At 57.2% G+C, this 17,029-nt stretch overlaps 1 protein-coding gene across 8 annotated transcripts in view; it reads left to right on the top strand.

Annotated features, from left to right (window-relative positions):
* Positions 1–16,994, top strand: part of GCK (glucokinase) — a 55,551-nt gene extending 38,557 nt beyond the window's left edge. For 2 of the 8 annotated variants that reach the window (XM_073809527.1, XM_033862853.2), the window contains 9 exons: positions 6,234–6,396; positions 6,824–7,131; positions 8,148–8,267; positions 9,939–10,034; positions 10,223–10,322; positions 13,372–13,555; positions 14,709–14,864; positions 15,412–15,645; positions 15,903–16,994. In XM_073809527.1, the coding sequence (XP_073665628.1) occupies positions 6,288–6,396; positions 6,824–7,131; positions 8,148–8,267; positions 9,939–10,034; positions 10,223–10,322; positions 13,372–13,555; positions 14,709–14,864; positions 15,412–15,645; positions 15,903–16,047 (1,452 nt within the window). In that variant the 5' untranslated portion in view covers positions 6,234–6,287 and the 3' untranslated portion in view covers positions 16,048–16,994. Of the gene's footprint in view, positions 1–1,465; positions 2,135–6,233; positions 6,397–6,823; positions 7,132–8,147; positions 8,268–9,938; positions 10,035–10,222; positions 10,323–10,570; positions 10,639–13,371; positions 13,556–14,708; positions 14,865–15,411; positions 15,646–15,902 lie in introns of those variants that run through there. The other 6 variants (XM_033862854.2, XM_033862855.2, XM_033862857.2 and 3 more) reach the window with 6 other exon arrangements.
* Positions 16,995–17,029: the final 35 nt, after the last annotated feature.

Consider the following 17,029-nt stretch of genomic DNA (forward strand, 5'->3'; position numbering starts at 1 on the left):
CACTATCTGCTGAGACATACTAGCCCATTGTTGTGCAGTTCTGGTTTTTTTTGGGGGGGAAAGTCTAAGCAGAAACCACATTCATTCAACCTCCTCAGGACAACCCTTGAGATATTGAAGACTCTAATTATGTCCTGGGCATCCCTCTGGAGCCATTGTCTCTGAGGCCCTCCCTCTCCTGGCCCCTCTTCTCTGGACAGGTCTATCCCTTGCTGCAGGGATCCTTGACCCCAGCCCAGCGTTGACCCTCTGGGGTCACTCCCTCACCTAAACAGGAAGCGGTGAGACAGGGCACACCTCTTGTGGTGGGAGCACAGGAGAGCTGGCATGTTGCACGAGAGTCTGGCTCCGGAGGATTAACTAGTATGGGGAAGTGGGGCTGTTGGACGCCTTCCTTCCTGCCCTCACAGGTGCTGGGGAATGCAAGGAGGCAGCCCCAGGAAAGGGCTCTGGTGAGGGGTGCTTGCTGGTCAAAGTGCAAGCCAGAGAGGACACTGGAAGTCCAACAAACAAGAAAGGGCCCCACTGATCTCTGCCCAGCCCTGTCCTCTCCCACTTCCCAGAGGAGAGCTGGAGGATTTTGATCGTCTTCTCAGGTGCTATGTGCCTGGACCAAGAGAAGAGCAGCTGCTTCTTGGCCTGGCTGCTCCAGAAGGCCCCCAACTCCAAACCCAGGGGTGAGCCCTGCCCACCCTGTGCAAACAGCGGCTCAGAGCCAGGGGCTGGGGGGACAGTGATCTGTCACATGTGGGTTTGGTGAAGCCCTTGGGGCTCTATTTTGGGAAGGGGATCAGTCATGTCAGGGGCTTCCTCAGGGATGACCACGCTGGCCATTGGCGGGAGAGCCTGGCATCCTGTCAGGCTACCGCTCCCCAACCCCGCCCACTCCTGAGCTCTTGCTGGTTTCAGCAGGGCTCAGCAGCTTCTTGCAGGTCCAGGCAGGACGGGTTCATTCCCGGGCAGGGAGCTGGGAGTGGGGAAGGGGGTGGCTCTCAGAGCGAGCTCTGGCCTGGATTTTGCAGACCCAAAACCCAAGGATGACCTTCCCGGCCTTTTGAGGCAGGTTTTGACGATTTACAATTGAAGACCCCTGATGAAAACAAGCATTTTCTACTTGGTGGGGGCAGATGGCCCTGGGTGGGGGTGGGGCCAGTCATCAGGGTGGTGCCCACCCCGCCTCCATCTGCTCCCCCTCACTTCCCCACCCCTCCCCTCCCCACCCCTCCCCTCCCCTCCCCACCCCACCTCCTGGCCCCACCTACCACCATCCCTCACCCCCACCCTCCAGTCCCGCCTCTGCCCAGGGCCTGAGCCTGGCTCTCAATGACCCGACCGAGGTCTTTCGTGCAACCCCCGCCCCCCTTAACCAATCCTGCCAACCGATCCTGACTGGCCACACGGCAGGGCTCTGAGGGCTTAGGAGAGGAGCGGCCCAGGAGGTCCCTGCCCTCTGCAGCCCTGCTTCACGAGGAGCCTGCCTTGCTCAGGGCCTCAGGCCTGGCCTCCCAGCCACCAGCCTGTCTCCCCTCCCAAGTACAGGACAGGCCCCAGGTGAAAATTAGCCAGAGATCCCCGTGGTCCAAGAGCAAGCCCAGACCCTTCGACCTGCATGGGGCCAGCCCCTCAGCAGCCCCGCCCTGTCTGCCTGGCTCTGCAACGTGCTTTCCTGACCTGAGCAGCGTGATGACTGCCGCCCTGGCACATCCAAGGACTGGAGCGCATATAGAACGGTTCTGCCCCTTCCGCAGAAACTCTGGGCGACGAATCCCCACCCCGGTGGGCTGAAGGCATGGGGCACCACCCCACAGCCCTCCCCTCGTGGCCCTTATCACCCCTCACTCCAGGCAGGCCTCGTCTGCCCTTTTGGCCTGGTCTGACCCGGTGGCGGTAGGCTGAGTATTTCAACAGCCAGCTGCTGAATGCTCTCTGCAGAAGCCCTGGGCGGCCTGCGCGGGCAACTCCCCGGCTAGGCGGCTCGCGCCTGCACGGGCGGGCCTCAGACTCCCGGCCTGCAGCCCAGCCTGCGCCTCCGCAGACAGGAGTGTCTCTACCTCCCCGCAAACCTACCTTTTGGCGCCTCAGAGAGTTGGCGATGGAGGCCACAAGGAGCTGGGTCCAGACAGCTTTGAATCTGGTAAGGGTCACCCCAAAGCCAGGGCAAGTGGTCCCCAGGGCCACGGCTGGGGCAGGTTCTTCCTGTGTGGGTAGGGCAAGTGGTTTGGTAGAGTGGAGGTTAGGGGGAGCTCTGGACCCCTTGGAAGGAGGCGCAGAGGTGCGGAGGCTAAGAGGCAGCTGGTCCCTCCCGATACCCACTGTCCAGCCTCTCCAGGAGGGGTCTCCAGGGCCGGCCTCTTCTAGGGGACTTGTTCCTGGGGCTGACAGTGCTAGGCTGTCCCCTGTGCTCTGGCCTCACTATTCAACTGCTACTTGGCATCCATCTCCCCTTGGCTAACAGACACGCCAACGTGCCTGCAGAGACCAGGCGGATTTCCCCAGCCCAACCCACCCCTTCTCAGTCTGCAGAACGTCCCCTCGTAGCGCTCAGCCATCAGTATGAGGACAGTCCTTAAGGACACGGGTCTGGACAAGGCCACAGGCTGTACAGGTTGGAAGCAAAGTGGGAGGGGCCAAGCTGGTTGGGCAGGGATGACGGGGGCTGGTGGGGCTCGGCTGGGGACACCTGCCCCATTTATGCCACAGTCAGTGTTTTGGGACCCTGCCCCAAGGGCTCAGGAAAGATGGCAGGACATCCTGTGGGGCTTGTATTTGACAGATGAGGAGACAGGGAAAGGTCTGAGAGGGCTTCCCACACCTGCACAGCAGTGGACGGGCCCCAGAGGGCCAAGGCATGGGGCCCCTGGGCAAACGCTGGGTGCCCTGTGGGCTCCAGAACCCATCCCAGTGTCCTGGAGGGCAGTATGAGCCCTGCGTGGGTCCAGCTGCAGCCATGGGATGGCTGTGTACACACAGTGGGTGACCCTGGGCCAGTTGCCGCATACTCCTGGGGAAGTGTGTCCCCAACCCGCCAGCTTCAGACTCTCCTGGAGAATCCCAGGAGAGCCAGGATGGGAGGACCCCGGAGAGCCAGAGGGCACTGGGCAGTCTGGCTCTTCTCCTGCGAAGCCCCGGGCCAGGGCACCAGAAGCCGGAGTCCTGGGGGGCTGTGGCACTGTCAGATGGTGGCAATGGCCCTGCCTGGAGAGTAAGAGAGTTGCTCAGGGAGGAGACCCCCTCCCACCATGTTTGGGTGCAGCCGTGAGCCCTGATGCTGTGTCCTGTGACCTCCTGGTGAGCAGGCAGGGGTGCAGCTATGGGGGCAGGGCTGGGGGGACAGGCTCTGTCTGTGCTTTGTTCTTCTGTGACCTGGGGGGGACAGGTGGCTTCTTGGGGTTCCTAGGCTGCTCGGCAAGACCTTTAAGCCAGCTTGCACGCACACCCAGCCTGCGCTCAGGGAAGGGCTGGGCAGCCCAGCGGGGTAGGGAGGGGAGGAGGGCTCAGAGCCAGCACCTGGGTTCAAAGCCAGCTCTGAGCATCTAGATCTGTGGCCTTGGAAAGGAAGTGGAGATGATAAAATGCTTGGGTTCCAGGGGGATTAAGCGTAAGGGAGAACTGGGGATGCCCCAAGCGGGGCCTGGTGCACAGTGCCTGCTTCTGGGGATGTTTCCACGGGGTCTGTGAGGCAGGCCTCTGCCCCGTGACTTGAACCCAACTGGCGTCCGCCTAGACACGCAGCCTTGGGGGTGAGGTCGGAGTGCCTCCTCTCAGGGTTGCAGGCTAACTGTGGTGTCTGCAGGCCCCAATGCACCCGAGAAAGGGGCTCACACCCACCATGGAGGATGTGCCCCACGGCCCCAGGGAGGGTTTCTGGAGGCCCGTGTGAGCCTGTGGCCGCCTGGAGTGTTGGACTGCAGCCATGGAACCTTCCAGCACCCTTCCCAAACTCTGCCCACATGGGCCTGGACACAGAGGGTGAAGGCATTGGGTCACAGCCCCTCATGAGTCCAGGCTCGAGGCCACTGGCTGGGCTGCCATGACGGAGAGGGAGGGGATGGAGCCCAGCAGGGCCTGCGGGCTGGACCTCTGCAGGGTCAGCATCGCTTTTGTTAAGAGCCGTGATGTCTTACAGTTCTGTTTTGGGAGAGATGCCGGGCAGCCTCTTGAGGACTTCTGACAGCGGCCCTTGCGTGCGTGGCTTTGGGTGCTGGCCTCACTCTGTGCTGGCTGCAAGTGGCTGCATCTAGAAGATGAGCGGATGCCAGCCCCGCCCCCGAGCTGTGTCAAGGATGAAAGAAAGGCAGCTTGTGTAGTGCACTCACCTCAGAGCCTGGCGTATTGCAAGGATTCAGCAAATGTTAATGTTACTGTTCCTTCCTGGCGCCTTTTACTTGAAAGTGTGTGAAAGAAACAGAGACGAGGCCAGGCTGTAGGCATGGGCCTCTGAGGACAGCCTGGATCGTTTCACAGAGCGTGAGGGCCTCTCCGGGGGTATGTCCTGCCAGGACGGCCTTGGGGTGGGCTGCACCCTCACCCCATCTGGGGCTGTAGCTCACCCCAGAGCTGCAGAATGGCTTAGCAAATACTGGTGTTTGACTCTGTGTGTCTTGTTGTAGACTTTATCAGCCCCATCCCTTTGTGACCTTCCCTGGGTTTAAATTCTAAGTGTGAGGTTTTGGTAAGAGAATTCGCTCCTAAGTAAGGATCTGTATGCATTAGGAGTGCTTTGGGCTGCAGGAAACTAAAGACCTGACTGACTGTGGCCTTAAGTGATTAGTATCTATTCCCACAACCGGCACTTGGAGGTGGGTGGGTCCAGGGTTGGCTCAGCACATCAGTGATGTCATCAGGGCTGGGCTCACTCTGTCTCTCTTCTCTGCCATCTATAATATGCTAACAACCTTTTCTCTTCAGCATTGTCTCCTCGTGGTTCAGGATAGCTGCTGCAGTGCCGGTCAACACACCCTCATACAGCTATGTTCACAAAGTTAGAGGCGCACTGACCTTCCCAGAAGGCCCCCCTCCTGCTAAAATCAGGCTTCCCTTCACCTGACACTGGCCAGAACTGGGCCACATGCCCATCTCTAAACCAAGTCACCAGCAAAAGGGGATAAGATAGCTGGGCTTGGCTTAGCTCAGTCACGGGCTGTCCCCTGGGCCTAGGAAGGGGCTGTCTTCCTTTGACGTGATAGCTCCCCAGGCCCCCAACAAAATGTGGGCTCTAAAAACTGAGGAAGAAGGGGCAAGCAGCCGTGTTGTCTCCTGATTGGAATTCAGAGCATCTCCACCCCCCGAGCTTACATGGAAAACTACCAGCGAGAGAGTAGGAGTTTTTTGAAGAGTGGACCCACGGCTTTTATTCGAGCAGCCTCCCTTTCCTTGTTGGTCCAAATATGTAGGGAATCAAAGTGGTCTTCTCTCCATGAACACGTGCTGTTGTGCAAAGGGGAAAGGGCAGCCACACCACGGTCCACACGCAAGGTCAGAGCAGGGTCCCTGCTTCCGGGGGACTAGTGGGCATGGGCACGGTGTTTAAGCCCAATGTCATGCCACCATGAAGGGATGAGCAAGCGGGAGGAGAACCCAACGCAGGCCGTCCACACTCACGGGAATGGCGGAATTGAATCTGAGCTTTGTGTACCAGCCTCCCTCCTGTCAATGTATAGGGACCTCTCCTCCCTCTGAGGGCCTCAGCGCCTTCCAGGCTATGGACTGCCATGCTTTAGTCCACCAGACACCTCTAACTAACTTTCACCTCTAAGTAGTGTGTCTTGACCATCACTTACGGACATGTGTACGCACTGGCCCACTAACTCCCTTAGCATGGATTCCTAGAGGTATAATGATCGGATCTTTTAGACAGTAACGCCAGCTGCCCATCGCCCTCCAGGCGGGCTCCGCCAGCCCCTGTCTCACTCACTCTCCTGGTTAGCGCCTCCCTCCTCCCCTGGCCTGGATCAGGGGTACAAAGGGAGGTGCCATGTCTGCCCTCTGCCCCTCACCCCCCAACACGCCCCAAGCTGCATTTGTTTGGAAGCTGGCGTTGGAACTGTGCTGTCTTAATTTTTCAACTGGTTGTAACTGTGGTAGTTTGAAATGATGGGCCATCCTGGACCCAGGGTCAGGGGGCAAAAGGAGACCGTCGGTGTGTGTGGGAAACACACACTCTGTGGTCCCCCTTCCCCGTACTGCACAGCCCCTCGTCCGCCCAGCTGTTCCCCATCTCCCTCCCTGTGCAGGTGGAACAGATCCTGGCGGAGTTCCAGCTGCAGGACGAGGACTTGAAGAAGGTGATGAGGCGGATGCAGAAGGAGATGGACCGAGGCCTGAGGCTGGAGACACACAAGGAGGCCAGTGTGAAGATGCTGCCCACCTACGTGCGCTCTACCCCGGAAGGCTCAGGTACCGCGGTCCAGGGTGGGGCAGGGATGGGACTCACATGGGAACCATCAGGTCCTCATCCAGAGGCAGCTCTCCCCTGGCCCCAGCAGGGAGAAGTGCCCCAGGCCCTTCCTAACAGCCCTGACTGTCCCCAGCAGCCCCGAGTCAGCTCCCCAAAATGCTGTGCCCCAGACACCAGCCAGGTCTCACCCTCTGCGCCGCTGGCCCAGCCCTGGGGCCTTCAGGCTCACTCTGGCCTCAGGAAACTGGCTCTCTTCATCTCACAATGAGAAACTGGTTTCCCGCAGTCATCTGGGGGACTCCCAGCCCAATCCTGAGTCTGGGCCATTTTCCTAGGTCTTCAGGTGGGCCCTGGGCTGGGGGCAGCTTCAACCCAAGACAAGGGATTCCTGCTGCCTTCCCCAGTTCACCTTTGCCCTTTCCACAGTTTATCCTGGGGTCCCCCAGATGTCTGGCATCGGAGGCCCCTCGTCCAGCTCTTCTGGTCCCCCCACCATGCCTTCCCCTCCTCCTCTCCCAGTTTGGGGGCTCCTGCCCGGCGGTGCCCATGAGACTGATGTGCTTCTCTCTGTGGCTGCAGAAGTCGGGGATTTCCTCTCCCTGGACCTGGGCGGCACCAACTTCAGGGTGATGCTTGTGAAGGTGGGGGAAGGGGAGGAGGGACAGTGGAGTGTGAAAACCAAGCACCAGATGTACTCCATCCCCGAGGACGCCATGACGGGCACTGCTGAGATGGTGAGCAGCTCGGGCTAGGGCTTGTGGGGCCAGGGACCTCGGTCAGGACCACCCAGGATCTCGGAGCATGGCTAGTCCTGGTGGGAGGGCCCACCTGTCTACCAGGGGCGGGCAGAGCTGTGGGCCCAGCCTCAGGGGACCCTGCTGCAGGAGGAGGAGGGAGCTGAGAGGCTTAGGTGGACGGCCACTGGGTGCGGCCCCAGAAGGCCGCACCCCTGCCCAATTTCCCAGAAGGATCTGGAACAAGGCAGGGCAGCCAAGAGAGCACGCTGGTCCAACAGGCTCGCAGCCCATCGTTCTATCTCCACCCCACGTGTCGCCCTCACCCTCCACTAGCATGGGTGCCAAGTGGCATGACTGCAATGCTAATATCTGACCACGGGGAGGACTCGGGAAGGACCACAGAAGTAGGATGAGCCCTGGGCGGAGGTGGGGAGCAGCCAGAGCCAATCCCCGCGAGGGGCAGGGCTTCAAGGTAGGAGGCCAGCGGCCGCCTGGTCCTTGCCGCAGCCCCACATGCCGTGGGTCTGGGCGTGGAGCAACACTGGTGCCACCAGGGAGCTCGGTCAATCAGCAGGGCACTCTGTAATGCCCAGCTCTGTGGATAGGCCTTTGTGAATGGGGTGGCAGCTGGTCCTCGCAGGCCCAGGGCTGGGGTGGCCAGAACACTTGGAGGCAACAAAGAACACTCTATGCTGGAGTCAGAAATCGTAGTTACCGCCAGGGATGTGCCTCTGTCCAAAGCCTGAGACTGGACTCCACCGGGTCCAGCCGGGAGGGCCAGGCTAACAGAGCACAGCTGGGCTAGGGACCAACCCCGTCGTCCTGGCATTGCCCTGTCCCGAGGGCTGCTGTCAGCGGGACTGTGGCATGGGGCGGGGCTCAGGGCCTGAGTCCCGACAAGCAGTGCGGAGGCCACGCTCTCCTGGGGCCCTGTGGCTCAGCACGGGCTGAGGAGCGCCTCGGCAGGAGGCTCGCCCCTGCCGCTGATGGCCTCCTCGGTGTGCGTCCCGCAGCTCTTTGACTACATCTCTGAGTGCATCTCCGACTTCCTGGACAAGCATCAGATGAAGCACAAGAAGCTACCCTTGGGCTTCACCTTCTCCTTTCCTGTGAGGCACGAAGACATCGACAAGGTGGGACCAGGTGTAGAGTGGGTGGGGGGAGGTGGACGGATGGACGGACAGACACCCCGGAGAAAGGCACCCATGAACTCTGCCCTGTGCTGCCTTCAAATGCAGCTCCCATTGTTGGGAAAGAGCCTTGGATTCAAACTGGCTCCATCACTTACCTCTCGTGAGACTCTGGGAAATGATCGTATTAGCTGATTCTTACTATTTGCCTCCCACAACCCTATGAGGCCGTGCGTATCTCCCCCATTACAGGTTAGGAAACTGAGGTGTAGCAACTTGCCCATGGTGGGAAGTGGCGGTGCTGCGGCTCAAACTCAGGCAAACAGGCTCCAGCACACCTGTGTGTCACCTCTATGCTGTACCGCTGCCTGTGGCAGAGGTGGCAATGTGCCGGGGCTGAGGGTCTACCCTGCCTTCCAGCTGGCAAGTTAGGCTGTCACAGTTACACGCACACACATACGTACATGTAAATTACACACACACACACACACCACACACCAGTTATACATGCTCACATAGACGTGTAAATTATACATATATATGCACATAAATTATACATGTGAATTGTACACATAAATGTATGCACTGCACATATTTAAATTATACACATGCATGCACTCATGTCGATTATACGTACATATAAACACATAAATTGTACATGCATATTTTTATGCATACATAAATTATACATACATATATACACACAGGCCAGTTATATATTCATATATATCTACACATGCCAATCATACGTACATATATACATGTAAATTATACATATCAAGTATACATACATATAAACGTGCATATTTTATAAACATGCATATTTACACGTCAAGTATACATGCATGCATATATGCGCATGTCAATCATGCATATATACACATTCACAGGTCAACGATACATACACACCCACACGCATTGATTATACATACATATATACATGTGTGTGTAAATTATCCAAACATACGCACAGTTATACATAACACACAGGACCTCTGGGTCAGAGAGAAAGCCAGGTCAGTACTGGCAGAAGCAGTAGCAGGAGCAACGTCTCATATTGCTTTTCCAAGCCCCAGTCCCTGCTGGGCACTGAGGGCCAGGTGGGACCTTCACACGCAGAGGGTGCACACAGGAGAGGAACCCCGATCTTCTACTGGCTGCACCCCTCTGGACCTCATCCTCACTCTGGGATGACGACCCTGGGCTTAACTACACAAGCATTCTTAAATTGGCTGGGACCCAGCCCTGCAGAAATAGGAGATATTGGTAGAAAATTACCTCCAACACTTCTTGAACTTATACGGCTGCTTTGAGCCTCAGTTTCCTCAGCTTTAAAGTGGGTGCACAGGGACTTCCCTGGTGGTCCAGTGGCTAAGACTCTGTGCTCCCAATGCAGGGGGCCCGGGTTCAATCCCTGGTCAGGGAACTAGATCCCACATGCCACAACTAAGAGTTCGCATGCCGCAACTAAGGATCCCGCATGCCGCAACGAAGATTCCACGTGCTGCAACCAAGACCTGGTGCAGCCGGATAAATAAATAAAAATGAATAAATTAATTTAAAAGAAAAGTTAATTATAAAGTGGGTACACATCCCTGTGGTCCAAGTTAGCTCCCGTCCCTTCACGCCTGCCCCCAGCATCCAGCAGCCACCGAGGCCCCCCTCTCCCCCCAGGGCATCCTTCTCAACTGGACCAAGGGCTTCAAGGCCTCAGGAGCAGAAGGGAACAACATCGTGGGGCTCCTGCGAGATGCCATCAAACGGAGAGGGGTGAGTAGCATCTGCAGCTGCCCCTACCCTGGGCCCCCTCCCCCTCCCCTCCTGCGGGGAAGCCAGGGAGGGCTTTCTGGGCATCCCCCCAGGAAGTGGACTCTGCCTTCTGCACCTGGCTGGACTGGCCTGGAGCAGGCTGAGAACCCCCCCAGCCCCATCACCACTGCCTCTATGCCTCTTGGCAGGACTTTGAGATGGACGTGGTGGCGATGGTGAACGACACTGTGGCCACGATGATCTCCTGCTACTATGAAGACCGCCGGTGTGAGGTTGGCATGATTGTGGGTAAGGATGCGCCCCCTGCCTGACCCAGGGGCCTTGGCCACCACCAAAGACGGGGCCGAGGCTTCCCGTCTTCAGCAGGCTGCACACGGCCTCTGCACCAGTCATGGACCCCAGAGGTGCTGGAGCCCAGGGTCCTAGGGAGCAGCAGGGGTGTCCCGGAAGACAGTACACCAATGTACATTGGTATTGGGTGTACCAATAAACAGGTGCTGTTTATTGGTAGGAAGCATTTCAACACTCACAAGTCACTGCCTCAGATGGTGTACCAGCTCACGTCCACCTGGCCCATCAGGATTTAATTAAATCACCTTATCTGGTAAGTTGACCGACCTGGACAGATTTGTCCAAGTGGAAGAGGATAAACCAGAGTGGTGTCATCCCTCCCTGGACAGTCTTACCACACCCCGGGGCAGCCATCTGCCCTGCCCGAAGTGGAGGCAGGTACCAGGAAAGGAGGCAGCACTGGCCCCAGTGGCCCTTTCCCACCAACCAAGGGCCTTTCCCAGAAGTTCCCAAGGCCTTACAATGAGTGTTTACTGAGGAGTGTTTACTGGACACACAGGCGAGTGGGTATTTCCCTGGTTCCCAGAAAGTCAGCATTAAATGTGTTTGCTTCCATGGCCTCTTCAGGGCCAGCCCTGAGGGTTTCTGTATTCTTAGGACCCATCTCCAATTGCATGCACATGTCCTAAGGGAACAGCGACCTGCTCTCTGCCTCTCCTCTAGTTTCTCACATCTCCTCCTTTCATTCTCACCTTTTGGATGGGAAGTTCTTTTTTTTTTTTTAACATCTTTATTGGAGTATAATTGCTTTACAATGGTGTGTTTCTGCTTTATAACAAAGTGAATCAGCTATACATATACATATATCCCCATATTCCCTCCCTCTTGCATCTCCCTCCCACCCTCCCCATCCCACACCTCTAGGAGGTCACAAAGCACCCGAGCTGATCTCCCTGTGCTATGTGGCTGCTTCCCACTAGCTATCTATTTTACATTTGGTAGTGTATATATGTCCATGCCTCTCTCTCACTTCGTCCCAGCTTACCCTTCCCCCTCCCCATATCCTCGAGTCCCTTCTCTAGTAAGTCTGTCTTTACTCCCATCTTGCCCCTAGGTTCTTCATGACCTATTTTTTTCCCTTAGATTCCATATATGTGTGTTAGCATATGGTATTTGTTTTTCTCTTTCTGACTTACTTCACTCTGTATGACAGACTCTAGGTCCATCCACCTCACTACAAATAACTCAATTTCGTTTCTTTTTATGGCTGAGTAATATTCCATTGTATATATGTGCCACATCTTCTTTATCCATTCATCTGTCGATGGACACTTAGGTTGCTTCCATGTCCTGGCTATTGTAAATAGTGCTGCAGTGAACATTGTGGTACATGACTCTTTTTGAATTATGGTTTTCTCAGGGTATATGCCCAGTAGTGGGATTGCTGGGTCATATGGTCATTCTATTTTTAGTTTTTTAAGGAACCTCCATACTGTTCTCCATAGTGGCTGTATCAATTTACATTCCCATCAACAGTGCAGGAGTGTTCCCTTTTCTCCACACCCTCTCCAGCATTTATTGTTTGTAGATTTTTTGATGATGGCCATTCTAACTGGTGTGAGATGATATCTCACTGTAGTTTTGATTTGCATTTCTCTAATGATTAGCGATGTTGGGCATCCTTTCATGTGTTTGTTGGCAGTCTGTATATCTTCTTTGGAGAAATGTCTATTTAGGTCTTCTGCCTATTTTTGGATTGGGTTGTTTGTTTTTTTGATATTGAGCTGCATGAGCTGCTTGTATATTTTAGAGATTAATCCTTTGTCAGTTGCTTCATTTGCAAATATTTTCTCCCATTCTGAGGTTTGTCTTTTCGTCTTGTTTATGGTTTCCTTTGCTGTGCAAAAGCTTTGAAGTTTCATTAGGTCCCATTTGTTTATTTTGTTTTTATTTCCATTTCTCTAGGAGGTGGGTCAAAAAGGATCTTGCAGTGATTTATGTCAGAGTGTTCTGCCTGTTTTCCTCTAAGAGTTTGATAGGAAAGTTCTTTAAGTCCACACCTAAACAGGAGCTCCAGGGGCCCTGGCAGTGCTCCCCTGGCTCTCTCCGGTTCCCCAAGACACCACCACCTGGGCTCTACAGCCGCTTGCCTCGGGCTCGCCCCATCTGGAGCAGAGATGGCAGAGTGGCGCGTGGTCGCATCTGCCCTGATGTGCTTAGAAACATGTTTATGATAATCACCAAGCACTAAACATTGGGAGAAACCATATCAAAGTCTGGATTTCTGTTTTTTCCCCACAAAAACTTGGAAGGCCCGGCATCACTGGGCCTGAATTCCAGGCAGCTCCACTGCTGGTGTGAGGTTAGCATGACTGAGTTGCTGTCCCTGATGGCTTGAGGGCTGTGCAGTCACGTTCAGATTGAAGCTCTGCTGTCACCATTTTGAAACTCTCAGTTTATGAACAAAGGACCCCATGTTTTCACTTTGCATGGGACCCTGCAAATTACAAATTCCTTAGCCAGGCCTGCCTGCAATGGCCCGTGTGCTGCTCCCAAGGGCCCACGCTGTGACATACTCACCTCTGGGTGCCCGCCTCCTCCCCACAACAGAGCCTGGTACAGAGGAGCTCAAACACATGCTTAGAAAGTGCCAGAACACAAGGGTGGTGCATAGATAAGACAAAATCATAACATCCCATACCCATCTCTAATTGGCAAAGCACTCTGACACATGTTCTTTCCCTCATTTCTCTCAACTACCTAGGTAATAGGAGTAGGTGTTACCAACCCCTCTTGGGGAAGAGGAACTGCCCAGGGAGTTGGGCTTATCTACCTGAGGTCACACAGCAAACCCAGGTCTTCCAGCTCTTGGGAGAGCTGGTTTCCTTTGCTCCAGGGGATGTAGGAAGTGCTGGGGGTGGAGGGCTCAAGGAAGCTGGGAAGACAGGACCACACGGGGCTTCCTGCCGGGGGGGATGCACCCAGCAGAGCAGGCATCCCAGGAAGCGCAGCGCCAGGTGCGGCCTGACGCTGCCGCCTCTTGCAGGCACGGGCTGCAACGCCTGCTACATGGAGGAGATGCAGAACGTGGAGCTGGTGGAAGGGGACGAGGGCCGCATGTGTGTCAACACCGAGTGGGGTGCCTTCGGGGACTCGGGCGAGCTGGACGAGTTCCTGCTGGAGTACGACCGTGTGGTGGACGAGAACTCCCTGAACCCCGGCCAGCAGCTGTAAGGACCGCCCCTCCCCCTCCCCACACGACGGCCCCGCCCCGCTCTGGCGGCAGATGGGGCCAGCCCGCAGATAATGGGCTTGTTTTTAAACAGCTCTGGGGAAAAGCAAACTGACAATCCCTTCGTAAGCTGGCTCTTCTCTTCCTTCAGCTCGTATGCGTGTGCCCCTCTGTAAACCGGGAACAGTGAGAGATGCCAAGGATTAGTCTTTAAAAAGAGGGTCTATGGGGACTTCCCTTGCGGCCCAGTGGTTAAGACTCTGCGCTTCTACTGCAGGGGGCGTGGGTTCCATCCCTGGTCGTATCCCACATGCCGCGCAGTGTGGCCAAACTAAGACTCCAAAAAAAAAAAAAGAGGGTCTGTGGATAGATGAGCAGGAACCTCCCCGCTTCCGACAGGTGACCCCTGGCACAGGAAGGCTCTGAGACGCCCCCCAGCAACGTTAACTGGGTTTAGCCCAGAGTTCCCCAAAGTACAGCTCTGAACACGTTCACAGAATGAATCATAGTATTTGGGGGTGTGCTGCGGGTTGGCGGACAGCTACAGAGCCAGCCCTCACAGAGCCTGTCCTGAGTCAGGGCTCTCCTTTATCAGCCGCCTTCTACGGCGCGCCAGGCACGTGCTAATGCTTTCATGAGCTTCCTCTCGGGCTCTCATAAACCTCTACTAGGTCGGTAGTATTCAATGTGCTACAAGATGAAAATACGGAGGTTTACAGACTCTAGCGCCACCGGGCCAACTCCGTGGATTCCAGGAGCGCAGGGACCTAGGAGCCCTAGCAAGTGAGCAGAGGCCCGCCCAAGGCTGGTCACTAGCCGCTCTAAGCCTGAGCTCCCCCAACTGACACTGGGTGATGAGAACAGCACTCGTTCCACAGCTGTGGGAAAACCCAAGTGGGCTCAGCGCAGGGTCCTCCCTGAGGATGGCCTCAGAGGGACTGAACCGAGGCCCCACAGTAGAGCGTCCTCCCAAGGCCCCAAAGCCCCTGTTGATAAATGTGGGAACGGGCATGAACCCGGTTTTGCCAAGGCGGGGGGTGGTCACAGCGTCCCACATGGCCTCCTCGTGGCCGTGACTGGGGGTGGTGGCTGGCCTCTGCCTGCTGGTGGGGACCTCCCTCCTGGGGGTGACCCGGCTGCTCTCTGTCCAGGTACGAGAAGCTCATCGGCGGCAAGTACATGGGCGAGCTGGTGCGGCTCGTGCTGCTGAAGCTTGTGGACGAGAACCTGCTCTTCCACGGGGAGGCCTCAGAGAAGCTGCGCACGCGCGGCGCCTTCGAGACACGCTTCGTGTCGCAGGTGGAGAGGTGCGCGGGCGCGCGGGGTCGAAGGGTGGGGTACACGGGTGGCGTGCGCGGGGTGGGTCCTGGACCCAGACCCACGGGGCGTGGGGGCGGGGCCCGGGCGGGGCTCAGAGCGCAGGGGCGGGGCCCTGGTGAGGTCAGTGGGCAGGAGCCCAGGACCTGGTAAGGCTCCGGGGTGGGGCAACCGGGGCAGTAGTAGCCTTCAGCCCCCAGGGGAACCCGGCGTCGGGCAGCTGACGGAGACCAGGCATCCTCTCTGTGCTTCCCACCCGCTGTGGACCTCGTCTCACTTCATCCACGCAACAGCCCCGAGGCGCGGCAGTGTCACCCACGTTAGGGCGGAAACCCTGGGTTTAGAGAGAGGAGTAATGACCAGATTACTGCTGGTCCCTGGCGGAGTCAGACCCACTCCGCTCGGAAGCCTGAGCCCCAAAAGCGCTTTGCCTGGGAGAGGTGGCCAGGGGGAGGAGAAGAAGCCGCCGCTGTGGGGATCGGGCTGGTCCGGGACCAAGTGACCCTCCCGCGACGCCCTCCTGTCCCCGCCCCGCAGTGACTCGGGCGACCGCAAGCAGATCTACAACATCCTGAGCACGCTGGGGCTGAGGCCATCGGCCACCGACTGCGACATCGTGCGCCGCGCCTGCGAGAGCGTGTCCACCCGCGCCGCGCGCATGTGCGCCGCGGGGCTGGCGGGCGTCATCAACCGCATGCGCGAGAGCCGCAGCGAGGACGTGATGCGCATCACCGTGGGCGTGGACGGCTCAGTGTACAAGCTGCACCCCAGGTGAGCCCGCTTAGCCGTCTGCACCTCCCCGCCGGGTCCAGCCTCCCTCTTGTGAATTCGCCTCGTAAGGGCAGAGCCCAGGCATCGGTCTCCATCTATGATATGCAGACCGAAACGGGTGCTCTCCGAGGTCCCAAGGATTCTTAATCTCCTCGCTCCCCTAAGCCCACAGACTCAGGGGGAGGTTCCCCTTGGCTTACCCCCTGCCCTGTCTTAAGCGCGTTAACTAACCGCAGCCCCGCTTGCCCCCTGCTCAGCTTCAAGGAGCGCTTCCACGCCAGCGTGCGCAGGCTGACGCCCAGCTGTGAAATCACCTTCATCGAGTCGGAGGAGGGCAGCGGCCGGGGTGCGGCCTTGATCTCCGCGGTGGCCTGTAAGAAGGCCTGCATGCTGGGCCAGTGAGAATAAAGGCTGCAAGGCAAGGAGGAGGCTGTGGCCGCTTCTAGACCTGGGCTCCAGGGGACACACTTCCTACAGGTGCCCCCAACCTGGTCCAGTCAAGAGGCTTCTCCTTGTAAGGACCTTGGATGCCTCCCATCCCCGCTGTCACCCCAGGAGATGGGGAAAGCTTCTCTGGGGATGCGGTGAGGCCCTGAGCAGGCCTCTTCTCTCAGGGTCAGTTGGTAGGATAGCCCTAGGGCCCTGACTGGGTTGGGGGCTGAGATGAACAGGAATGGAGAACCCCCAAAGTACCTCACCTTTCTTGCTGCAATCAGGGGCCCAGAAGGGAGTTATTAACTCAGGATTTTGTTGCATTTCTGCACTGCTTGCCTCTTGGAGCTTTCAGCCTGGCTCAGCCCTTGCTCTGGGAAGGGGGTGCCCTCTGGACTCTACCATGGCCTGGCTTCCCTGGGAACCCAGCCCACATAGGGAGGCAGCCCTCATGACCTGGCCAGACCTAGACCTGGGCTCCACAGGGGGCCCCGAGGAGCTGCAGATCACCCAGGCCTGGGAAATGGAAGGGACCAGCTCCATGTTGGAGGCTGTGGGTACCCCGAGGCCTGGAGATGGCAGCCTTTTCCCTCCCATCCTGCCATCCCTGAGTGGTTTCTGGTTCTGGGATGGACCCTCACAGGAGGTGCAAGAGACAGAGTCCCCAAAGCCCCTGCCCAGAGGGGCCCAGGAAGAGGAGGAGTCCCCCTACCCACAGACAGGCCTGGGAGCGTCTCCAGGATCGAGTCCTCAGCTCCCACGGCGCTGGGCACTCAGAAACCCCAGCAGCACTCAGCACACCCCCAAGGGACAACCCAGGCCTCTTTCTTCTCACCAGACCTCCATGTACCACACCAACCTCTCCATGCCCAACCTGGAACTGTGTGGGTTTTTTTAATTAAAAGTTTAGAACATGACCTTGTCCACCATTCTTTGATCTCTGTGTATAAGA

Source organism: Tursiops truncatus, chromosome 9 (assembly GCF_011762595.2).
Source record: "Tursiops truncatus isolate mTurTru1 chromosome 9, mTurTru1.mat.Y, whole genome shotgun sequence".
In the NCBI taxonomy this organism is placed as follows: Eukaryota; Metazoa; Chordata; class Mammalia; order Artiodactyla; family Delphinidae; genus Tursiops; species Tursiops truncatus.